Below are 26,974 nucleotides of genomic sequence, written 5' to 3'. Positions count from 1 at the left end.
ACTGTTAAATGATTGAATTCCATCTCAGTGGTTGTTGCTGAGTAAAGTTATCCCTGTATTTATATGCATAATAGCTTCTTTGTAAAGTATTTTTGGATCCTTTGGGATAAAAATCCCTCGCTCTTTTATAGTGCTTTTTTATCCTTAAATCTCAAAACATTTTACAAAGTTTCACAATCACTATCCCCCATCTTTACAGAAGGGGAAACTGAGGCACAGAGCAGGAATGTGATTTAGCCAAGGAGTCACAGCAGGTCAGTGACAGTGCTGAGATTTCATCCAGGACTGTCTCTATTAGATCGTCCAGCCTCCCCACTAGGTCACAGGAAAGGTGTTAGTTATAAATTCTAAGGAAGAAAAGTGATTCAAATGGTGAAAAACAAACACGTTTATTAATATCATGTTTTACGTCTAAAAATTTAACATGATCTATCTGTTAGATTCTTCCTTTCAGCTGTTATATATGCCTATCTGATGGATTCAGCAATAAAAAACAAAATATTGTCCAGATCCAGAGAACAACCTGATTGCTATATAGCAAATGAAATAAGGATTGTATGAATTGTAGTAGGCATATTATCTAGTGTGATACACAAAACTCATGATTTGTCTTTCAGACTTTAATGTATTTATTACCTATACAATATTTATATGCTGAAACAAAATGATAAAATTCTTATCTGTGTTTTTATTTCAGATGCTGCTCATTTAATGTGGTTTGAAAGACTCTATGTGTGGCTTCAGTGTTTTGAGAAATACATCTTGCATCCAGCAATAATATTGAATGCCCTCACCATTGATGCTTTTTCAGTTAGTAAATACAGGAGATTTGGTACACAGTAAGTTGATTATAGTTCGTAGAATGGGATTCACACTTTTAAGACAATTTACATTCAGCTTAATGTTCAAATGAAGCTCATGATTCAAATGAAGCTCATGGTGGATAGGTTTATCAATAGCTATAAGTCAAGATGGTCAAGGACAGAACTCTGTTTTGGGTATCCCTAAACCGCTTACAGCCAGAAGCTGGAACTAGATGACAGGTTAGTTCATTGGATTATTGCCCTTTTCTGTTAACTCCCTCTGAAACATCTGACACCAGCTACTGTCAAAAGATGGGATATTGAGCTCAATGTGCCCTTGATCTGACCCAGAATGGCCATTCTTATATTTGTATGAAGTTTAATAAAGAGTCTGTCACAATTTGATTTTGTACTATTAATGAATAATAGTAAGTACAAAATGCTATTCTTATTTATTCTGTTAAAGGGGAATTTGAAATGCCTTAAAATATGATAAAGGAGATGCTGTTAGTGCTGCAGCAAACTTGATTGAGGCTAGAGAGAGATACATTTACTAGAAAGATGAAAGGACTAAATATACACCACATACCCAAATGACAGCAAAAATTGGGAGATAAAAACATCTGCAGACTGGTATAATAAGGGTGTAAACACCTTGGGAGTAACCAGGATTAATTAGATGAAATGAGAAATCTAGGTTAGATATCAGGGACCTGTAAAGTTTATTAGACTGTGGAAAAGTCTCTCACAGGAGGTGTCCAGGCCTTATCACCAAAGTCTTTGAAGGCTAGGTTGGATGAAGCATTCAATAGTGCTGAGTACAGAGCTGTCCTGAATTAGCAGGGGTATGATCAGGAAAACAGTATAAGCTTCCAATTCTAATTAGAACAGAATGTTGCTAATTTACAGTATTATAGTATGTTCTTTGAAGACAGTCTTTTGTGGAAACTTTTGCTTGATGACCTATAAACTGCTTTGAGATTCTATAGTATTGTAGTGATCAGAGTTTCCTCACTGAGCAGAATTAGTACAGCCTTTTTCAGTACTATAGTGATTTAAATTGTTACCAGAAAAAATAGGCTTGTGTTCTGGAACAAAGATCCATTACAAATGGAATGTTATTTTTCCAGTATCTAGATTGTCAGGATGTTAGATTTTAAAATCAGATTTTATTTTTAACCTGGATATAGTGAAAATTATTATTTATTATTATTTATGTACTTATTATTTCATTAATTAATAAATTTATATGACCGTAACATATAGAAACTCCAGGCCCATGATTCTAGGAACTGTACAGACATATATCAAATGATAGTTCTGGTCTTAAAAAGCTTACATTCTAAATTAGAGGTTTCAATCTAAGCACACTGTATCAACTTTTATACAGGAGCATATGACATTTTCAAAAATACTTATTTTTCAGAAGTGACACAGGCACTTTAAGAAACTAAGTCTCAATGAATATCAATGAGATTTAAGTTCTTAAATGTCTTAGGCACTTTTGAAAATTCTACCTGGAACACAGTACTGCTCATTCTCATAGATATGGTGGTTCTGCAGGTCTAGCAGAACTAAAAAGTAGCCTAATGTTGATGTGAGACTTGTCAGCAAGTGTGTATCTCTGAATCCACTCGAGGGTCATCTCTGTTAAGAAGGCATTATTTTTAATAATAACTTTTCAGAGTAGAATTTCAACCCCTGCTGTTCAAAAATCACTGGTCTGACCCTCCAAAATCATGAAAATGTAAAAAGTAATTATATGTGGGTCTTCCTTTTGACAGTTCAACCTATAGGGAAATGCTACCAGTCTACAGTGGAGGCATGATCATTGCAGATTTTAAACTTACCCTTAAAGACAAACCTAAAAATGCAGGTTTTTACTGTTGCTCAGGGAGGATTCATTTTTCTTATCCCATCTGATATGGACAGAATCCCACACTATCCCTCCCTTGTCTCTTCCCTAACTTGACAGAATACCTAGAGGGGACAATGGGGGGATGAAATGGCAGCTACCCCACACATGTTCTCCCTCCATGCTTCACTGTATTTCCTTCCCTTTCCCCTCTCTGTTTCTTCACATTCCCTAGCACCCCGTTTTCCTCCTGCATTCCATTTTCCCAGGTGCCTCCTCAGCCTGGCTTATTTCTCTGTTATCCCCCTTCAGTCAGCCTCTTGCACATCCCCTGCAACTCTCTGTCTACATGATTCTTCCCATGTTCCTTTTACTCATCAGGATCCACCACAGTCTCCCTCCCTGCTGCTCTGCACTCTCATTTCTTGTACCTCTCTTATATCTTTCCTTGCTCTCACCTAATGATTAAAGGGCCTCCCTTAATCCCTTAAGGCAGCCTGACTCAGCCCCATTGAAAGCAGTGAAAGATAATGACCAGGATTGTAGCTTTTAAGGCCAGAAGGAAATGTTATCATTTAGTCTGACCTTCTGCCTAAAACATCGCGTAGAACCTTGCCTACTAATTCTTGCTTCAAATCCAGAACTTCTGTTTGAGCTATGGCATAACTTTTAGAAAGACATTCAGATTTAACTTCAAGTGATTGTAAATCCACTATGTCTCTAAGGGTATGTCTACACTAGAAAGTTAGTTCGAACTAACGGACGTTAGTTCGAACTAACTTTCCTATGCGCTACACTAGCGCTCCGCTAGTTCGAATTTGAATCGAACTAGCGGAGCGCTTAGTTCGAACTAGGTAAACCTCATTTTACGAGGACTAACGCCTAGTTCGAACTAGCTAGTTCGAACTAAGGGCTGTGTAGCCCTTTAGTTCGAACTAGTGGGAGGCTAGCCCTCCCCAGGTTTCCCTGGTGGCCACTCTGGCCAACACCAGGGAAACTCTATGCCCCCCTCCCGGCCCCGGACCCCTTAAAGGGGCACGGGCTGGCTACGGTGCCCGTGCCAGGTGCAAGCCTGCCAGCACCCAGCTAGCAGACCCTGCACCTGGCACGGCACAGAGCCACCCACCCGATGCCCCCCAGCCCACCCCCTCTTGCCGGGACCAGGCTGGCGGCTCCCGGGAGCTTGCCCTGGACCGCAAGAGGCGGGCACCTTCCTGGGCTAGTGCGGACATCGTGGACCTCGTCCACGATCTCCGCACTAGGCACAGGAAAGTGGCCGGCTAGGGCAGGAGAGCTGCCAGCCTGGCCACCCAGGACCAGGTGTGCATGAAAATCAAGGGGGTCCACTGAGACCCCCGACACTGAGCCCTGAGCTTACAATGGCCGTACTGGGTCAGACCAAAGGTCCATCTAGCCCAGTAGCCTGTCTGCCGACAGCGGCCAACCCTAGGGACCCTGGAGGGGATGGACCGAAGACAATGACCAAGCCATTTGTCTCGTGCCATCCCTCTCCAGCCTTCCACAAACTTTGGGCAGGGACACCACTCCTACCCTCTGGCTAATAGGACTCCATGGACCCAACCTCCATGACTTGATCTCACTTCCCTTTAAACTCTGTTCTAGTTCTAGCCTTCACAGCCTCCTGCAGCAAGGAGTTCCACAGGTTAACTATTTGCTTTGTCAAGAACAACTTTCTATTACTAGTTTCAAGCCTGCTACCCATTCCTTTCCTTTGGTGTCCTCTAGTCCTTCTTTATGGGAACTCAGGAAGAACTTTTCTGAATGCACCCTCTCCACCCAACCCCTGCTTTTAGAGACCTCTATCCTGTCCCCCCTCCGTCTCCTCTTTTCTAAGCTGAACAGTCCCAGTCTCTGTAGCCTCTCTTCATCTGGGACCTGTTCCCAACCCCTGATCATGTTAGTTGCCCTCCCCTCTCCCAGCCTTTCTCTTCCCCTCTCCCACCTCCTTTTCCCAGTCTCCCCCAGTTTTTTTCAATAAAGACAGAGTCAATGTTGGAAGAAACGTTATCTTTATTTTGTACATCAATAAGAAGGGGGGCTAGGGAAGGGCAAGTGGAAGGAGGTGAGGGAGGAATGGGGTACGAGCCCCCGATGGGGAGGACTGGGCTGGCTCTGCGGGCTTCTGGGGGTGGAAGCTCTCCTGCAGCCCCCCAATTACTCCCTCTCCCCAGATGGCAGCCTGCGGCAAGTGCAGCCGGGCTGATGGCCGAGTGGTGTGATGTGCCCAGTGTGGGCACTCAGGGCACTCCAAGCCAGAACTTCTTTGCAAGCGGGGCACCCCTTAGAACTGTGTGTCCGGGGTGGGGGTCGGGACCCTTTAAGCGCAGCCCTCGGCTAGCCTGAGACAGTATCTCCATGTTCTAAGTCCTCCTTTTATGCCCTGCCGGCACTGCTTCCGGCCATCATTAAGCCCTGTTCAGAGTCCACTCAATGTGGACTTACTAGTTCGAACTAGCAAAACGCTAGTTCGAACTAGTTTTTAGTTCTAGATGCGTTAGTTCGAACTAGCTTAGTTCGAATTAACTAATTCGAACTAAGTTAGTTCGAACTAGCGCTGTAGTGTAGACGTACCCTAGGTTAGTTGTTCCAGTGGCTAAGTATCTTCACCAGTGAGGGATAATAGCAATACTGCACAATTCTGAATACAGAAATTACATCAAACAAGTATAAAGTAGGGTTCTTGTGAAATGAAGCCCCTTGGGGCTACTGTCTGGAAGAATCAGGGTGATGGCAGTAGGGTGAGCAAAGAACAATCCCAAAATCATCTTACGTGAGTGGAGTGGGACAGGCCCCAATCAATGCCCAACTCTTCCTCCAGAGATAATTAGTTGAAGGGAAAGAGAGAAAAAATAAGTAGGGGGTGAGAGTCAAACCCAGCACCAAATATCTCTTTCTGGATTTGGACTTGCTAGGTATTAAAATAACACCATCTGCTTAACTGAACCAAAACCTGGTTGCTAGGGCAAAAGGGCTTGAAAGAGTCTCAGCAAAGCAACCAGCAGAGTTACTTACCATCACCTCATACGGCAGGGCAACCCTGGTTTCTCTTTGCTTCTTTAAACCTCTTATTACAGTGGGATATATTATCTCTTGGGGAAGGAGAGAGAGGGAATGGGTTAATTTTGTTTCAGTTACTGTTGGAACCTTTCTTGGCTACAAACTTTTCAGGAAGGAGAATGTCAGGTATATAGTAGCTTAAAAAGGGGGGAGTTACTTCCCATGCCTGTAATTCTACTCTTAAGATATCATCTTATAAGATTCTTGTTCACTTGTCCACCTCCCCTCAGAATTTGGAAGCATGTTTTTTTGAGGTGATACTTTTTTTTGCGATGTCATTGTATTGTTTCTATCTGGCTGGACTGTGAGCACTTTGGGAATGTATGTTTGGTGGGGATGGTGGATTATGAGTAGGGTTTGGAGCCCATGCTTTCTAAACTGTCAGAAATTGCCTGGAAAGTTCCAGAAGCAGCTGTAGTGCTTGTTGGAGGTTCATATTGACCTGTCTGGGGCAGTTACAGGGTTGCCTGCTTCTTTTACTGCTTCAAAAGGTTAAACAAAACCACAACGAAAAGTGATTACTCTGAACTTGGGCAGGTGTACCATTTTCCTTCTGGGAGCTTAAGATATCCTCTTCCTCTGAAACAAGAATCCTGTATGGCAAAATACCTTTAAAGAAACAGAATTACCAGCAAGCAATATTCCTTTATCCTCCAGCAAGAACTTATATATTAATAAAGCTGTTTTCTGCCTGAAATTTTGTGGATATTAGATCAGCATAAATATTGACCAGATCAGGAAAAGCGTCTTTCAGTTGCTGCTGTTGCTTTGTGATTTTTATGCCTCCCCATTAAAATCTTCCTCATTGCCTCAAAAATGTTGTTCTTCCTGATAAATGTCAAATCCAACAAATGTTCTCATCCTACTGAGGGTGTGTTCTAAAATATGCACAAGCACTTTCCTGTAGTACCTAGTTTTGCTTTCAGAATTACAAGTAAAATTGAAAGAAGTTCTGACAGAGTAAGAAATTAGGTCTTTTGGCATTTCATTTAGACAGTGATGACTAGGTGATCTTTTTGAATGGCCTGAACTTACTGCAGTGAATAAATGCTACAAATATAGAATAAACATGGAATGGCACAATCTCTGAGATTCCATTTAGAACCTTCTGAGCCGTCAATTGTCATGTACTTTCACAAGCATTCTGTTGTTTTGTAATTGGCATGAAGGATTATTTTCAGCATTTTACAAATACTGGGTCTGATTCACCACTTCACCAGCCTAAAGCTAGATGCCATGGTGGTGATTCAGGTTTACTTCTTGGAGTTGGCAACAGGCTACTTTCTAATATAAAGCTGCATGAATTGTAGTGCTACTAATTAATGGCACCAAACTTAAGACACATGTTGAAATTTTTTTAGAGAGTTTATTTAATTAGACCTTAATTATGTTATAATGTACTTACAACAGTAATGGATGCTACTGTTATAATACACAATTGTTCCCATGTTACAATCTGTAAGCACTCCAGATACACATAATACTGGCAATGCAGAAATATGCTGTTGCAGATGAATACACTGGATTATTAAAACAAAAACTGCTACAGTGAAAGCTTTGTTATCAGGAGAATGGGGGTTGCCGATTAATTTAACGTGCCGGATAACAAAGCTTATTGCTCTGCCCCTACCCACTACTGGCAGATCTGGTTCTCGGCAGCTCGATGCAGGCGGAGGAGGAAGGGGGTGCCTGCTGATGACATCAGAAGCCCTGCAATGGCCAGCTGGACAGGTGGGAGTCCAGGCATAGGTGCCTGAAGATGTGACAGTAATATGGCTGGGAGCAATGCCAGTTAAGAAAGTTTTCTGGTTAACTAAGTGCTGGATAGCAAAGTTTTCACTGTATTAATATAAAAATAAATTTACTGTATGTATGTAGGTAGACATACCAATCAAGAGTAGATTTGATAGTGTTATTCCTGTTCATTAGTTACACTCTAGTTGTTTTTATTATATTAACTTGATTAGGTTTTTCTTTCCCTCACTCCCACAGCTGTGATATTTTCCTAATAACAATTGCTGGGATGAAGCTGCTCCGATCCTCATTCTGTAATCCTGTTCATCAATTTGTTACTTTAAGCTTTACTGTAATCTTCTTCCAGTTTGACTACAGAGATATCTCAGAGAATTTTTTGCTGGATTTCTTCATGATGTCCATTGTGTTTCACAAGGTAAGTTTACAAACACCAATGTTTTCTTGGTATAAAGCATTTTCACATATTGAATTGAATTCTGCTTCCAAAGTCATTGCATACACTGTTCTAACTTTTTTGAATATTTTTGTTATAATATCATTTTGACAGGAGGCCATTAGTATCACAGAAAAAAATCTCAGTGGAGGATGAAACCAATAGTTTTAAAGTTGAATGTGTTTTCTGGAACACTTCGTATTTACTTCTTTGTTCGCGTGGTGCTATAAAAGTTCACAGTTGTGGTTTTTAAAAATAGTCATAAATGACTAGAAAGAGGCCTTTTGAGTCATTAAGTAGGGCTGACCTTTATATTAATTCCATGAGTGTTTTTATCTAGTCTTCTTTTGAAAGCCTCTAGTGTTTGACTCAACAACTTCCTTTGGGAAATTAGTCCAATATCTAATCATCCGTATGATAAGAAATGTTTTCCTAATGTCTGGCTCAATTTTTTCCTACCTTACTTTCAGGCCATTATCCTTGTTATACTGTGCTTAGCCTTAAACTCAAGCTTCTTTCTTTCTTTTACATTATTAACTCTGAAGTGCCTGGGTTCTTACCATATTCCTCTCTTTTTTTTCTCTCTGAGTTACACAGTTTTAAAACTCTCTTCATAATTCCAGATTGTACCCTAATTGTACCATAATTCCAGATTGTACCTGTGGAGCTCATCTCAAATCAGATGCAGTTTAAATTGACATGGTGCTAAAATATCAGAAACGGCTTGAATTTTGTCTATACTATAGCTCCCAACCATGCTAATACTAATTGTCTACTTTGTATTAAAAACCAAACCAAACCCAGGCACCCATCACCATGGTATCTCAAAGTCCTGATACAACTGGGCCTATTAGTAGCACTGGAGAGAATATTTTTTGCTTTACCCTAGTAAATGTAACCACCACCAAGGCAGATTTGAATTTGGGACCTCAGGAGCTGATTATAGGAGCCTCTACCCTCTGAGCTAAAAGCCAGCTGACTTCTAGCACCTGCTGTAGAGGTCTCTTGATCTTAACTGTCGCAGTGGTCTAGGTGCCACTTGCAGTACTCAGTAACCACACTAGGTGCATGGGTTACATACTTCCCCTAAGTGAGGGAGTGCATCCCGAGCTTCCGAGACCCAGTTGAGATCCCGGACGAGCCCCCACTTGTAACCACCACCAAGGCAGATTTGAACCTGGGACCTTGGGAGCTGACTATAGGAGCCTCTACCTTCTGAACTAAAAGCCAGCTGCCTCCTAACCCCTGCTGTAGAAGTCTCTTGCTCTTAATTATTGCAGTGGTCTAGGTGCCACTTGCAGTACTCAGTAACCACACTAGGGCTGTGTCTAGACTGCATCCCTTTTCCTTAAAAGGGATGCAAATTAGACATATCACAATTGCAAATGAAGCGGGGATTCAAATCCCCCCCGCTTCATTAGCATAAAAATGGCTGCCGCTTTTTTCCGGCTCGGAGCTTTGCCGGAAAAAAGCGCCAGTCTAGACATGGATCTTTCGGAAAATAAAGCCTTTTCCGAAAGATCCCTTATTCCTCTTAAAATAAGGGATAAGGGATCTTTCGGAAAAGGCTTTATTTCCTGAAAAATCCGCGTCTAGACTGGCGCTTTTTTCCAGCAAAGCTCCGAGCCGGAAAAAAGCGGCAGCCATTTTTATGCTAATGAAGCGGGGGGGATTTAAATCCCTGCTTCATTTGCAATTGCGATATGTCTAATTTTCATCCCTTTTACGGAAAAGGGATGCAGTCTAGACACAGCCTAGGTGTGTGGGTTACATAGACATATCCTTAGTCTGATCGAGTCTGATCCTTAGTATGATCGAGTTAAACTTGGTCATATCTCTTAGAGTGAAAAGGTATGATTCCAGGGTGAACTTTAACAAACATTGCTCAGAGGTCTAATGATATAAGCATGAAGCCTAGACTTTGTCCACAAGGAGCTTAGCCAGCCGTCAGTGCAACCAGTTCCGGCTCTGTCCCATATCCTAACCTGAAGCCTTATTGGGAAAGGCCCAGGATATTGACATTACCTATGTGGAGTTGGAGAACCCATGTCAAGCTTCTTAATTAGCTTGCTTAGGAGCGAGAGGTGGATTTCTGGGAGGTAAGTGGAGAGGTTGAGCAATATTGTTAAGTGCTAGCTGGATTAACGTGTGCTCTAGGGGAGATGGTAGCTTTCTCTTCTCAATGACATTGTTGCTGATTTTGGTTAGTAGAAACTCTACATCCTCTCTACTTTTTCATTAACTAAAAAGGGCAACACAGATCCAGAATTACAGATGATGGCTTGGACACTGCAGTAAGTGCTGCCCTCACAAAAGCAGGCCCTTTTCAGGTCATTCAAGTTGGGAGCTCAGAATCAGTAGTTACTTTGGAAAAATGCCATGTCACAATTTTTGTTATTGTTGAAAACTGCATATTTGTGGGTGATGGGGAGGTTTTTTTGCTATTTGCTTGGTGGGTTTTGGGGAGAGGGGTTAGCTGCTTGTTTTTAAATGTTGGCTATTTGAAGCTGTTGCGAGCCTTGGAATGTTAGCCCTGGTAGAGCTGGAGCAGAGTAAGAGTGAGATAATCAAAGGCGCATGGTAAATTAAATGTGTTTTTTATGAAAAGCTTGATATGGTAAAATCTATGGTATTGGGCTGAAGTTATGTATTAGGACATGCCTACAGTATACAGAAGATCGACGCTACTGCATGAAAATATGATGTAAGATACGTCGACTTCAGCTACATAATTTACATAGCTGAAGTTGCATATCTTTCTTTGACCTTCCCATGTAGTGTAGACCAGGCCTTATAGATATGACTGAAAGACCAGGTAAACCAGGTCAGAAACAAGGTGGGGCAAGTAGGGCAACCACTCATGGCACAAAGCCATAGGGGGTGTAAAAATTATGAAAAAATGGTAGGGGCACAAATATGGTTGCTCATGTGGGGTGCTAAAATGTCTAGTTAAGACCCTGAGCTAGAGCATAGGTCTTCCAGATGTTTCAAATCTCATTAAGCTTGAAATTTCTCAGGTCATTAGTTCAGCAGATAGACCTGGCTTTGTATCATTTTTAAAAATTATAATAAAGTCCTGAATTATTTATATTAGAAAGCCACATGCATAGTTACACCATGGTCATTATAATAACTATGAACAATAGTATTAAAGATAACAGCAATATAGAGTCATACTAATTTCAGATCCCAAACGCATATTTTTACCCTAATTAAACTATTAACTTTTATTCGTTCTAAAAATTGCGTGGAACTTTATTGTAGAATCTCAGCAGTTGCAGCTAAAGAGAACAACATAAAAAGATGGTGTAGGAATTTCTTTACACAGTCAGCTTTAAACAAACAGTTTCTCTTGAAATCCTTATGGTCTGTACTAGGGATGTTAAATATCAGTTAATTGAATAATCGATTAATGTCATGAATACTTATCGGTTTGTCGACTAGTCTATAGACTCTGAGAACCCCTGTCTGGGGGGGAGGGGTCTGAGCGCCTAGACCCAGCACAAGCTGGAACTGAGCCGGGCTGCCTGCCTGCCTGGCTCCTAATACACTTTAAATGCAGAGCCACAGTGGGGGTAGATGCAGGACCCAGTGCAAGCCAGGACTGAGCTGGGCTGCTGACCAGCTTGCTAAAAAATTTACTGGCAAGGAGTGGGGGGGAAATGCATGTAGTCTATAGCATTAACCTATAAGCTTTTGCTTATTGGTTAATCGACTACACTGTTACATCCCTTGCCTGTACAGCTTCAGCAACAAAAGGAGCTGACAGTGTCAATCCATACAGAGAAGCTTCAGGGGGTAGCAGAGTTAGTCTGTACAGAATAAACTTAAAAAACAACAAATGGTCTGGTAGCACTTTATGGACTAACAAAACATGAAGATGGTATCGTGAGCTTTTGTGGGCACAGCCCACTTCTTCAGATGACCAGAGTTTTGACAGTTCGGTTATCTCAATGTTCACAAATTGTTTTTAAAAGATAGAGAATATGTTCTTATTACCACCACCTGCAAAAGGCAGTTTGGATCCATTTGCTCATTGAAGATGTGATGTTTCCACTGTCTGGTAATTGGTCTCTGAAGTGTTTTGTCTTACATAACCATTTTAATGATAATTTTTGAGCAGAGTTTCTGTACAAGAAACTGCATGCATGTTCTCTAAGTGATGCTGCAGTGAGCACCTATCCATTTTCTCCTCTGCCAGACACTGGAAGAAACGTCATTTAAACTTGAGAGATGTTCATAATTTTGTTGTTTGTTCCTTAGGCCTTAGATCTTTCTGTTGAACTAGCTCCACTAGCAATGTCAGATAGAATATCTCTGAATTTCCTAGTGGTTGTGTTTCTTCCCTCTTTACCCCTATCATGATGCTAGTAATGTAATCCAATCAAATCAGATAATTCAACTCAATCTGACTGCTCACTGGGCAAATCAGGGCATTGCAACAGAAATGACCACTCACAACAGATTTTACCCACATTTGCAAATCACCACGCCACTTGCATTGAGGTGATACAGATAACATGAGAGTTCAGTGAACTTGACTCTTGGTTTAGGTTTTTATTGATTGGGGCGGTTATTCTTTTTGATCAAGATCAATTTTTCAGTTCCTTTTTATGTCACGTGACTAATTTATTGTTCTTTTGACGGCATTTATTCCAATCTACATTTTATATAAAAGTTGTACAATTAAAAAGTTTAATATTTAAACTGGTTAAAAATACACAAATAAGAACACTCAGGAATTACTGGGAGGCCTGCACCAGGTGACAGCAGCAGTCAGGCCCACCCTGCGCTCCCCACAGCTCCTACCACTATGGGGAGTGCAGGGGACCTGAGTGCTACTGTTGCCCAGCAACAGGGCTCCAGAGTAACCCCTGAGTCAGTGCCATGGGGGAGGGGGTGGAGATAATGAGAAGGGGCAGGACTTGGGGGATAAGCAGTGGTCCCTCTAAGCTGCACAGCAGCACAGCTTCACAGGTGACTTATCAGCCCCTCCTTATCAGTCAGTCAGCTCTGTGCATGGAGTCCTGAGCCTCAGACTGGGCGGGGCTGATTAATCACCTGTGAAGCTGTGCTGCCACCCAGTTTAGAGGAAACACTGCAGACAAGCCTCCCCTCCTAATTCACTGGGACTCCCAAATGCAGATTGCACAAATGCATGTTGGCCCATCGGTAGAGCCCTGCAAATCCATGGCTATCCATGGCTCATTTTTGCAGGTACAGATGTGGATACAAATTTTGTATGTAGGACCCTGCAAATTTGCAGTTATCCACTTTGTATCTGAGAGTATCTGCTAGGGATGTGGAAGTTTAACCGTGTAAACAGTTAACAAATAAGCCTGGGCTTATTGATTAACTTTCATGATTACTCAGATACTCCCTCCCACCCTTCTTGCCATCCTGCGCTGCTGACTTTGTATCAGAGGCAGCAGTGCGGGGTGGCAAGCAGGAGCTGATACACACAGGGAGCCGACTTAAAAGCTGGCTCCTAATGAGCACTGGCTGCCAGTGAGCTGACTGTCTCCCTGCGTGTAACTGTTACATGGTTTCTCAGTTACAACTATTTTAACATCCTCTGTATCCGCATGTGCAAATCATTTTTGCAAAGGGAGATGTGGATGTAGATGCCAATTTTATTTCCCTGCAGGCTCTAAACATCTGTGCTGCCCCCTCCCATTTTTCTATATGAACAACCTTTTTAAAAGAGTTAGTCCTTACAACAAATTAAAAATCCTGATGCTGTAACCGGCTTCACCTCTTTTACCAATTTGACCACCTTCTGGCCTTAAGAAGCATTTATACAGTTATTTCACCTGGAATATCAAATTCCCAAAGAGAAAGAATCCCGTTTAAGAGGTCTGTTGCTTTTTTCAGCAGATTAATTTCTTTTTAGGCTATGGTAATAGTACTGTTGCTACTGGGATCACAGAATTCAATTGGCATTGGAAGTTAAGGTGCTATTTATTGCTAAAATGCTGAGTACCTTGATCAATATTGACCATGTTGGATCACAATCTACCCTGTAGGATCTTACTATATCTCCAGGATCATGTTTGGTTAGGCTTCAGATTGCAGTCTGAACAGTAAAAAGCCTGTGACTTCTTAGAATTGGTATTTATCAGCCTCCTATTCTTTTGCTTTAGGATGAAAATATTTATTCCTAAAGTGTAAGCAGCTGAGCTGGGATCAGTCCAGTGACTAATATAGAAAGTTGCCCTATAAACTTAGCAGACCTTTAATGAAAAAACAACAAATAGTCTGGTAGCACTTTATAGACTAACAAAACATGTAAATGGTATCATGAGTTTTTGTGGAAGTGGGCTGTGCCACCAGACTGTTGTTTTTTAAGTTTACTTGTACAGACTAAGCCTGTGTCTAGATTACATCCCTTTTTCGACAGAGGGATGTAAATTAGGCACCTCGTAATTTCAAATGAAGCCGGGATTTGAATTTTCCCATGCTTCATTTGCATAATCGCATCATGGCACTCTTTCAAAAAAGTGCCATTTCGAAAGTGAAACCGTGGTCTAGACGCAGTTCTTTCGAAAAGGGAAGGCTTGGTTTACAGGATCTTTCAAAAAAGCCTTCCCTTTTTGAAAGAACTGCGTCTTTCGAAATGGCGCTTTTTCGAAAGAGCGCCATGATGCAATTATGCAAATGAAGCATGGGAAATTCAAATCCCGGCTTCATTTGCAATTTCGAGGTGCCTAATTTACATACCTCTGTGGAAAGAGGGATGTAATCTAGACATACCCTAACTCGGCTACCCCCTGAAGCTTCAGACGTTTAATGGATGCTTTGGTTGGAGGGTTCCTTTCACAACCTGTAAAGTTGTTTCTAGTCCAATCCCTTGTGGGTGTTGGCACCAATGCCTTGAAATCATCCCGTCTGTCAAAAGTTTAAAATTCATATCTGGCAAACTGGTTTGTTGTCAGTTACTATTTCATTTGAAATGACAAAATGAGAAAGGGTGCCTTTTAGCTTTTCTTGGCCTGCTTATTTTTGGGCCTACGAAAAAACAGAATTTTTGTAAAGCTTCCTGGTAATCAGTACACAAGTTCTCACATATACCATCTTGCATATAAATGCTGGTGGGAATCCTCTGACCCAATAACATTAAATCTTTAATCAAAAGGGCTGTATCTTAGCATTTCTTGTCTTTAGTATGCTATTGACAGGCAGTCTAATGGCCTCTTAATTTGTGTGTGTGGATGAACTAATTAGCAATACTAAAATATGAACTAATCTTATATTTTCTGATAGTCAAATTCTCTGAGGGTTCAGAATTTGTCTTTATGCATAAGACAGAGTAATCAAAGAACCAGGGCTTGTTAAATTTGCCTTCATTAACACTGCATTCATTTGCCTAAGTAGCCGTATTCCTGCTGAGCTCACTCATGGATACATTTTTCCTGTCTGATATTTCTTCAGTTGTACTCCCCACCCCCTGTGAATGTTCATAGTCATAAAAACTCCACAGTTTGTCACACTTTAGTTTTAATAAAGGTTTTGCTCTTTTTATATAGCTTCTTTGCTTTTGTACCGTGTATCATGTATTACTGAAAGATGATCCTCATGTCACAGAAACTCCAACTGAAAGAGTCAGGCAGTAACAACCTGCCAGACTTGTTCAGATTAGGCTTAATTCTGTAAGAATTTAACATCCTTACCATGATTCTTCAAGGAGAGTGAAACTTATGCATATCATCTTATTTTTCACCATTTTATGACAGTGTTACCACTGTGACCATCTTCTTGCTTTATAGCCCACTAATTAACATTTTGGACCTTTTTTGGCTTGTCTTTATGGATACGGACTACATTACCTCGGGTTAACCAGAAAGTATCTGTGAATTCAGTTAACGCTGTAAGAGAGAATCCTGGCTCTTTTCTTCTTCCCTTCCAGTTTTCAGTCCCCTTCTGCAATTCTAATGTTTCAATTAAAAGCTTCTGGCACTAAATCATTAATTCAGATTCTAATCCATTTCTTGCCTTTCATGCATGCTAAAATCCAATGTTTTAATCAGCTGCATCCTCTTAGCTCACAGCTGTTTCCTCAACTTTTGATATTTGGCATATAAAGCTCTGATAAGACACTTTGTGTTGAGTAAAATACCCAAGGCTACATATGATATTTGACAGGATAATCCTGGTGGTTAGCTATTCATGTTTCCTTTTTAATATTGGAAGTGTAGTTTAATTTATTTTCTTTCATCCTTCCATCACTGACCTCCACATCAGACTTTGCTCCTGACACGGTCCCAAATTTTTCAGGTCTTTTACGGAACTAAAATAATGTGTAAAAATGGGGGGATAAACACACCATTAGTAGTATAGCATGGTACAGTTTATACATACACCCTCTGCACTGATGAGGGTAGCATCTCTCTAGTGGAGAGAAGGTGGTTGTTATGAGTGTTCTGCATCATATATGTAAATAGCTCAAAGATAAGGTAGCACTCAAAAATATGATGTGCACTATAAATGGCTTCCTCTCTTCAGCTCTTTACATAAGATCTTAACCAAGATGATCACCAAACTTTCCCCAGGGCTCCAGCTAGGAAATGCACCTTTTAGTGCCAAGCGGTGCTCTGTAGTAGATCATGGATACATGAATTTAGCATTTATCCTAAAGTGTATCTCCCACCTGGCCTATGCAGGCTAATTGTCCTTTTTGTAGGCTGCCACTGTCTAGTTCCAAATCACTGGGAAAGCTTTTTAGTTTCGCACACATGCAACAGATTTCTTTTTACTGGAATGAAAATTGCCATTTTCCCAAAATAAGACATGGATGGTGTGTCTGGTGCTTCTTATGTCATTCTCTGCCAGGTAAATGTATTATGCTCTGTGGCGCTAAGATTACTGAGCTTGGAAGACTGATGTTACTGCTCTTTGTTATAGTGTGCCTTTCATCTGTAAATTTCAAAGAACCCTACCAACGCTAAAGGGAAAAGACTTGTCTTCGATCATTATAGTGAATCTTGACATAGCTCCTCTTCCTTTCCTATAGGTGAAATACACCCATCTTGCTCTGTTTAAAGCTGAGAAATTTCACACTTTTCTGGTACACAAAGAATGCACAAATCCTTTGTGTAGTCACTCTTCCATCCATATCCAGGTACTATGGAGCTTCCCTAGGGCTTGAAGGAGTAGTGCAGGCCCCCTGCAAGGGGGTGGAGTTCACTGTGTGCTGAATTCCTGTGGCTGGCTGTCAGGAGATCAGCACATGTAGAACGCCAATTATTAGTGTTGTGCAGATAACTTTGCCTTGATAAAGCCTCACAGGATCCTTGTGTGTTAGGTAAATGTAACTGCCACTTTATAGAAGATAAATTCAGATGCAGCAAAATTAAATGGCCTGCCTAAGATCACACATCAAGGCAGTGAAAGAGTCAGGAATAGAGCTTAGAAGCCCCAACTCCATTACCTTGGACTGATTACCCTTCCTCCCTGTCTTATATGTTGCATTTTTAAGAGAGGCTTATGAGATTACTAACACACCTGTTTATGTATCTTTTTAAAAAAAAAAATGCTGCTGAACCACAATATATAACAAGAATTAACAGGGTAACCTCTGAAAAGGATAAATGTTGATTCTGTTTCCTTTTTTGTTAAAATGGTGAGCACCCTTCAGTGCATAATGTCTTAGATGTCTCATTAAGGTGAGCATCATGAAATCATACAGAATAAAGCCTTCCAGCCTTCTGAAGCAAATGCAGATATGCGTTGTACAAAACCCAATTATTGCTGATGTAGATTGACATTATTTGAATAGAAAAATCAACAGAATGCTATAATAGGTTGTGGCAGTAGCAATGAAAAGTAATACTATTTCCAGTAAATCCTACTTTCCATGATTTCACTGGAGGGGTGTGTTTCAAAATGACATTAGGCAATAAATTATTAGGGACATAATCAACGCTGTTGCAAACTTCAGAAACACAACAGAAAAACAAACAATGGTTTTTAATTTAGTGTTTACCACACACACACAAAAACTTGACCATTTAAAAAATATATTTTTTAATTTATATGGACGTAAGTACATATATGAATACAGAGATATAATAGACCTGCAACTGGAGATTTTAATCCAAACACATAAGATGGTGCCAGTTGGTCAAGCAGAACCATTATAACGTGGAAAATTAAATGCTCGGAAGCATTTGAAAGTGTGAGCTGAGAATCCTGTAAGCTTCAACTGAAGTGGAATTATATGTCTTATAGTTCCAATGGAGGTAAAAATTGTTTCTGTATTTAAGACTCTGGTTTGGAAGCCATTTGTGTTGCACGTATATCATGCAAATATATTTTTAATGTTTTTCTATTTTAACCAAAAATAATTACAAAATTAAATACCACAGGTAAATTCCATTTGTATGCTTTATTTAGCTTTTGTCCTATAAAGGGATCTATCCACACAATGTTACACGGGTGGAAAGGTCCATGTGAGCAAAACACTTTTGCAAGATAGATACATTGCAAAGTATCCTTACCAATTTCATTCTCAGTTTATTGAATTAACTGCCACTTGCTACACTGATGATAGAAGCCCACTAGAACTGAAAAAAGGAGATAATTATACAAACAAACAAAAATGTATTTCAAATACTGCAATACAACTTTAATATAAGTAACTGTAATTACCCAATTTTGCTATTGAATTAACCCACAGAATTTAATCTGTTATATCTGGTATGTTCAAGACAAGAATAGTTGCACATAAAAACATTTTTTACAGATCAGGGTCCTTAGCTCTTTTTTTTCTCTTTGAGGTGCATTTAAATCAGTAGGCATTTCTTATGAAGAAGAATTTTGTAGATGTTAATAAGCTTACCTTACAGAAGACTTTAAAGAGGATCAGTATAATAAAGTGCTTGTCTGTATAAAATAAATATAAATAATTGTGCTTTCCCACTTTGCAGTAAAGAGAATGAAGTAGTTTACAGGCACTGATTATACTAGTAATTTGTACTAATTGAAAAGCAAGAAACTGGTTGCTGTGCAAAATTGTCACATGAATAACATCTGGGAACACTAAAACTTTACGCCCCTAAAGAATATTTCATTCCTCTACTTAGTGGAAACAATGCACTCAAGATCTAAAGAAATGGTATAATAAGAATATGCTTTGATATATTTTGATAGTCTGAACCAGAAACTCCGTCCTTTATGCAGTTCTGAAAAAGATGTAATGGAGTTTCTGTTGCTTACCAGCAAAAAAAATTAGCATAGGAATTAAAAAAATAAAAGCTTTCATGATAGTTAGTATGCTTCATTTTGGTGATCAAACATTGCTTTTAAATATACTTTAAATCTGTCAAGAGGTAGTTAATTATGAATTTTCCCAGCCAAAATAAAAGGAAAGCTTTGCTAAATGTACATTTATATATTTTTTGGTCATTTATAAAATTTTAACCTTTTAAATTGGCAGCACCTTATTTTTAATTGAAGAACGATGTATGAGAGCCACCAGTAGAAATCAGTGATGTTTCTTTGTGTGGATGAGGGCTGAATTTGGAGAGGCAAATGTTGCCTGCTTCAGTATCTTTCTGAAACAAAAATATTACCATGTATACATTCTTTTGTTTGTTCAATCTGTTCTTAAAGCCCTCCAGAAATGGATGATCCAGTTCAGGGCAACAGCACATGTCTTTTCCTGTTGTGCTTAAGAAAGGGCATCTACTCTCTGTTCCCAGCTCCACAACTGTCACCTCTCTCAGGTGGAGACTCGTGTCTCTCTCCCTCTTGAATTTTTCCAGGCTGCCCCATTCTCTGGATACACTATGGGTGCGTCTAGACGGGCAAGATTTTGCCAGCTGTCTACACTGGCCGCTTGAATTTGCACAAGAGCACTGACTTTCTAATGTACAAAATCAGTGCTTCTTGCGCAAATGCTTTCACGCTCCCGCTCGGGAAAAAGCCCTCTTGCACAAGAACACTTGCGCAAGAGGGCCAGTGTAGACCGGGAAGAACTGTTTTGCACAATAAAGCCCCAATGGCTAAAATGGCGATCAGGGCTTTCTTGTGCAAAATCGCGTCTAGACTGGCCACAGATGCTTTTGCGCAAAAGCAAATCTTTTGCGCAAAGGCACTTGCCAATCTAGACACGCTTTTGCGGAAATACTTTTAACGGAAAATCTTTTCCGTTAAAAATATTTCCGCAAAATCATGCCAGTCTAGATGCAGCCTATAAGTTCCCCCAACAAGCCAGATGGCCTAACCAAGCCAGTGCCTATGCTCTTCCCTACTCTTTGAAGACTATGAACAATGAAATGGCCCACAGTTATAAGCTACCACACAGCCCTTTGTAAGCAAGCGAAGTTATTCGCAAGGTGAAAGCATTCTAGAGGAAACATTAAAACATAAAAGAATCTATACATATGCAAGTAAGTTTACCAGACATCATCCCCAACTCCGACAAGGGCTCTGGCAGGATTCATTCCTTCAAACTCCAGCAAGGGGTTCTTCTGTGGTCACAAGTTCATAACAGCTTTTACAAAGAAACAAGAACCCCTGTACAGTACATAGCTACCCTTTCCTTTGTACAGCCTGGGTCTTGGATCTGCAAGAGACTATGAATAAGCAATCATCCAGACAAAATTGTTCTCTCTTTACGTAGTATCAAAAGATTGGGTCTAGAGGTGAGAATTTGCATTCCCCATCCCACCACTAGGTATTTCTCAAAAAACTTTGTCCTGAAATCACTTTTTGTCAGACACATTGTTTAAAATAGTTTTTTAAAGTTCACAATACTTCCCATGGTCTGCCTTGTCCACATCTCCCTGTTGGAGAAGTTACATCTAAAAAATAACAATGATACATGAAGTTTGCTTTTATGACACAATAGTCTCCAACGCTATTTAAATTTAAGTCAACAAGATTTTCCTATGCTATTACAGGCAATTACTGTACTTTTCATAATGGGAATTCCTCTAGACACAACCTCCCTTAGAAGCCTGTTCTAGGGCCAAGCTACCTTTATAGTTAAAAAGTTTTCCTGATACTTAACTGAAATCTTCCTTGCTGCAGCTTAAGCCCATTACTTCCTGTCCTACTCTCAGTGGATATGAAGAATAATTGATCACTATTCTTTTTATATAACACCCTTAACATATTTGAAAACTGTTATCCGTCTTTTCTGTCTTCTTTTCTCAAAACGAAACATGCCCGATCTGTTTAATCTTTCCATATAGTTCAGGTTTTCTAAATCCTTTGTTACTTTTGTTTCTGTCCGCTGGATACTCCAGTTTCTCCACATCCTAAATTTTGGCAACCACAATTGGACACGCTCCAGCTGAGGACTCACTGGGTACATCTACACTGCATGACTATTTCAAAATAAGCTATTCTGGAATAGTTATTCTGGAAGCCTCAAAATTAGTCTGAGGCAGGCTTCCCTAATGTAGACGTGCTATCTTGATTTAGAGCTCGGGGAAGCACTGGGAAGGAATAACTTAGAATGGCCCTAGCGTCTGCACACACCTTATTTCAAAATAGCTATTTTGGAACAGGCATTATTCTTCATAGAATGAGGTTTACAGATTTCAGAATAAGCCATCCGTTGTTTCAAAATTATTTTGAAATAACGGAATGGCTGTGTAGACGCTCACATTGTTATTTTGAAATAACGGTGCAGTGTAGACGTACCCAGTGATGGCAAATAGAGTGAGACCCTTATGTCCCATGTCTTATGTATGACACTTTTGTTTTTAAATCTCACAAAGATATTAGCCTTTTTAGCAACTGCATCACATTTTGAGTCGTATTCAATTTCTGATTCACCATAACCCCCAGTTCCTTTTTGTTAACATTACTCCTAACCCGTTACTCCCCATTTTGTAGTAGTGCATTTGATTTGTCCTTCCTGAATGTAGTATTTTATAGAGGGAAGAAGGCAGACAAGACCTGAATTTCTAATATACCAAAACAAACAAACCCCATAACAGAAATTTCAGGAAGAGGTTAATGAAGATTTGTTTAGAGCAGTGTTTCTCAAACTGTGCTCCGTGGAGCCCCATATGGTGTATGGACTCATCTTTACACAAAAATAATTAGTGTTGCTCCTAACTGGCTGGCTGACTGACAGGAGCAGTTCTTTATGGCTCGGATGGGGAGATGTAAACTTTTGCAAAAGGAGTCAGCATAGTCACTGACTCATGCCCTAGGTTTGCAGAGTTTCTAAGGGAAAATCCTGCACCTGAAGCCTTCCTTTTACATGCAGCAAGCTGAAGCAGGTCTCACCCTCCATCTCCTATGGGTGATAAAATACCCAGTTTGGTCAAGACCTGCTGTGGGCCTTTTACTAGCCATCCCTTTTTTAGGAGAATGGGTAGGAATTTTGTCCTTACCACCATAGTAGCTTGAGTGCAGTTAATTGTGTTTGTTTAACCTTTTCCACAGTGGCTTCAGGATGGGCCACAAGCTATATGTTGCTACTCATTATTTAAGTGCAGGGTGGATGTCCAGTCAGGTTACCCCATAAGAAACTTGTATACAGACCATGTGAATGGCTTGGAAAAGGACTTTAAAGGAAGTGTGCATTAAAGGAACAAATGAGAGGTGGATGGGGACTCCTGTGATTGGTACAAAAGGAGCCAACTTCCTGCCCCTCCATTCTTATAGCCCACCTTAACCTTCCTAGAAGGGGAGTGAATGGTAATATTCTAGCAATGGAGTTGCAGGAGGGACATGGATAGAAAGATGGGAAGCTGGAAAAAGCCCTGTGGGTAATTGTGGAATGAACATGGGGTTTCCTGCACTGTACATTTTCATCTGCCCGGTACTCAGACATCTAAAGCTGTGGCCTGATTAAGTTCACATCAGATGTCTCTGGTCTTTTTTTTTGAGATAGCCAGACAGGCGCGTGCTTTCTCTTTTTCATTTAGAAATAATTAATTAAAGCAGCTTAGCTTGCTCCAGCAGCAAGAAGTGTAGGATTTGTCTCCACAGTTCTTAGTGTCGTGCACAAATGAATGCGGTGCCGGTGCGGACCCAGCAGATCAAGTGTTATTTTGCAGTGTGAATGCTCTCAGTTGAGTTAGACTAACTCAAGAGAAGTAACTCAGGTGTAGACAACTTGCATTAGCTCTGCAGAAAAGCCATAGCCATTGTGTCCTTCAAACTTTTATTGGGAGGCCTAACATGCCTTGTTGTTGGAGGTTTTTTTTCCATTTTACTAGTCAAAATAAGTAGTAGGTATAAAATGCTTGTTTGGGATGAGTTGCTGCAATGTTATGAAGCGTTGTGTACATCCCTGTTTCATTCTCATGTATAGTGCATGCATTGCTTCACACCAATCCTGATTGAAGGCCAAAGCTGGTCATAGTTTGTCAGGTGACAACATTACAATATGAATCTGTTGATGACCGGGTCTAGTCAGCACAACATTTCTGCTCCAGGCCTTTGCAGAGGGAGCTGGAGATAAAAATCCACCACTTCAGGAAATAGATGTGTATTGTTCTTGAGACAGGAGCTAGTGGTAGCAGCACTATGTATGTTTTACAAAAATCAGAACCAATGTGTTTTGCCATCTTGTTAGTGCTGTGTGGTTCATGGTATGAAGTGTTCCAGGTTGCTATACTGAATGCCTGTTACAGATTCACTGTTATTCCCAACATAATTATCACTAACCTTTTCTACCCTATTATCATGCACAATAAAAAGAACCACATATTTTGCTTTGGCTTTATAAATGAATGCTAGAATTGCTTAAGTATAATTTATGCAACATGAACTGTTTCTCTGACAAGAACTGCTGAAGACGTGAAAGGAAACTGATAGACACAAATCTCAAAAGTGCTATGATGCGTAGTCTTTGTATACATTTAAATTCAAGAGTTCCCAATGTAATAAGGGAATCTCTTCCAGTAGAAACATGTATATTCTTTAGCTATCAGTGTGCCCATTCTTCAGTTTTCCCTAGTGGTGCTAAAAGTATATTATACAAGTTAGCAAGTAAACAAGTTAGTACATACTGGTACAATTTTACTCCCTCTTTGAGTGCATATGCTTTTAAAAGAAAATTATTTAGGCACCCAGTTCAGCTAAGTACTCATGCATGTAACCAAATATAAACACTAGAGAAATTAATGGGATTAATTGTGTGTTTAAAGTTAAGCATATGCTTAAGCATCTTCCTGAATCAGGATTTTAATATCACTGAAAAAAGTAGCACAATAGAAACTTAATTCCATTCATTTTAATACAGTTCCTATACAATGCACAATTGTAAACAATTTAGAATTTTTAAATGTTTCTGTTGAATTACCTTGATACTAAAAAATGTCATTTTTTTTCTTTCTTTTGTTTTCAGCTATGGGATCTATTGCAAAAATTGCAGTTTGTTCTGACGTACATTGCTCCCTGGCAGATTGCTTGGGGATCTTCATTTCACGTATTCGCTCAGCTCTTCTCAATACCTCATATCCTTTATTGATGTTTTGTTTGTGCTTACTCTCAGTGTCATGGTTCATGTTTGTACACGGTTCAAAAAACAAGAGTAACATTTAATAATTGATTCCATCTAAAGTGAAAATATTTTATACTGGTTCTGGTATGCCATGTTACTTCTAACAGTGTTGTCTTCAAGTCATCATTGTCAAGTCCAAGTCGAGTCTCAAGTCACTACAGTTCAAGTCTCAAGTCGAGTCTCGAGTCCCTAAAGACACTCTCGAGTCAAGTCCCAAGTCTAGTCTCAAGTCTTAATTTAAAAAATGTCAAGTCACTTTTGTACAAGCCATCAATATCTGCATTTTCGGACAGTTTTTTCACCAAGTCGATTTAACAAAATTAGCAAGTCTCAAGTTGAGTCTCAAGTCACAAACAATGAACCCAAGTCGAGTCTCAAGTCGAGTCACCTAGGTGTCTTAAGTCGGCCTCGAGTTCAAGTCATGGGACTCGAGTCAACAACTCTGACTTCTAATAAGGTGTCTCTGAACTGAGGGAATCCAGTGTTTCTTCTGTTATTTTGATGCAGCTATTGACTGCATTAAGAATTGCATCTGGAGAATATGGACCAGGGTGTGTAATGCTATTTCCTTCTTCCACATTCGTATTCAACCAATTTCCTTTCTAATAATGTTCTCACTCACAAAACATAAATGTGTCTGGTGTAGAAAAAGTATTCTCTCTCCCAATGCTTCCATCTTGGGTGGAATGTCTTGTTTATAAAGCTATTCTTGTAGGTGGCAGAATATCCTGAGGATCAGGGTCTAAAATGTTAATCTTTTAACAGTTAGGCCTGGCTTATGTCTGAAATGCAGAGATTTACTTCAGCTGTTACTGCCCTGTTGCATCTTTCTAAATTTTTCCCATCTTAATTGCAGTCTGACTTTGATTTTCTTTTATACAAATTTTCCCTTGAATGGGTAAGGAAGTTTCCTTTTAAAATATTCCACTTTTGATTCTAAGACATGAAATGTCACAGAATAGCTGGAAACATACTTAGAAAGGTCTCCCAAAAGGAAAGATTCCAAAAGGCATTATTGACAAAAGTATTGTAAAAGTAAAGTGGCTTCCAGCCAATTTTGAAGCAGTAGGCATTGCAAAAGCTTATCATCAAAATCCATATTCTATATTAATTTGAGTCCTATTTTTATGTAGAATTGCAATTAAAACATTTATTTAATGTTGTTTAGCAGAACATTTCAAAACTGAAGATTATACTTTAACAAGATTTGTCTTCAATTGCAATTATTACAGTGACAGTAACTTTAGTGCTAATAAAATCCCTAAGTAGGATTTTTCAAAAGGAAGACAGTTACTGAATAGGGTTTAGCTGATTTATGTAGTTATTGTGGAAGTACATTTAGACGGGGTATCTATTATTTAAGTTAATGATATCCTTGTTGAATGCAAAACAGTATCTTAATGTAATCTTATGGTTAAGAATTCATATGACTAAATTACGGTTCCCACAGCAACCATAACTCTGTCTTTTTGTATATGCATGGAATATTCTATTAACTTTTATGCATTACCCCATTAAAAATTATGCAAAAATGCTACACATGCTCAAAAGGGCCAAATTACAGTATGGTTGGTTTGGCAACCGTAACTTGGAATTGACTAAGTTATGTTCATATAAATTCCCAGTCGTAATGTTACATTAACACAGTATCTTTCAATTAATTCTTTCTTTAAAAACAGAAAAAAACCAAACAGTAAACCACACATAAGATGGATATATTTTAATGTTCTCACATGTATATGTAAAGTGGCATTCAAATGATCACACTAAGGGTCATTGGAATTTGTTGTGTGCTTGATGTAAGCAGGATTTGGTCTTCAAATGTGTACATGTTTGGGGCGTACAGTTATCATTTTGAAACTTGCCTGTTTTCTCTCTGTGTCCTGCCCCTTAAAAAGACAAGACTAGTAGTGGCACTTATTTCCATATTCATATTAAAAGTTTGCTTTCTTAACATTTTTATTTGCGTTGTGGAACTGTTTCCACATACACGAATAAATACTTTTCCTCCCATGTTATGAGCCACTGTGACAACATATATCTGTGACGATAATGAGATCAGCTCATTCCAAGTCTTTTAAATTATGTTCTTCTTACATCTTTCTTTATTGTTAGCCACCTCTTCATTGTATTTCCTAGATTCATTTTCAACACCTCTTACTACTTTAAAAATTATATGTACTTGACAGTCAGGAATGCATGCATGCATTAAAATTTTCACCTGTTACAACCACTGCACTATTCTTCCCACATTGTGGACAGTTCAGTTAATGTTGTATGTAGAAGATTTTTATTAGGCCATCAGTCTGTGATGATAAATATCTGGTAAAAGCTAGAGCGAGGTCCACTTGCTGGAGAGCCTCATTTCAAATCAGCTGGTTTGATGGTCTGTCTGCACCCAGCCCTTTGCTCTAGCCTGGTAAAAGCGAGTGAGGGTGGAGGAGAATGAGCAACTGAAGGAGGGGCATTGTGTGAGCAGGAGAGGGGTCTCAGGGAAGGGGCAGGGCAAGGGGTTTTTGGGTTTGTGCAATTAGACAGTAGGCCACCCTAGTCCTCATCTTGATAATTCGTCATGTTGT

General features: G+C 39.7%; 1 protein-coding gene across 1 annotated transcript in view; it reads left to right on the top strand.

Annotated features, from left to right (window-relative positions):
• Window positions 1-26,974, top strand: part of PCNX2 (pecanex 2) — a 225,416-nt gene that overhangs the window by 120,014 nt on the left and 78,428 nt on the right. Inside the window, exons 20-22 of the mRNA XM_075924756.1 lie at window positions 698-839; window positions 7,729-7,906; window positions 24,240-24,349. Coding sequence (XP_075780871.1) covers window positions 698-839; window positions 7,729-7,906; window positions 24,240-24,349 — 430 coding nt within the window. The remainder of the gene's footprint in view (window positions 1-697; window positions 840-7,728; window positions 7,907-24,239; window positions 24,350-26,974) is intronic.

This window comes from Pelodiscus sinensis, chromosome 3 (assembly GCF_049634645.1).
Source record: "Pelodiscus sinensis isolate JC-2024 chromosome 3, ASM4963464v1, whole genome shotgun sequence".
NCBI classification, from domain to species: domain Eukaryota; kingdom Metazoa; phylum Chordata; order Testudines; family Trionychidae; genus Pelodiscus; species Pelodiscus sinensis.
Note: the sequence above shows the minus strand (reverse complement) of the source record. Positions and strands in the feature narration are given on the sequence as shown.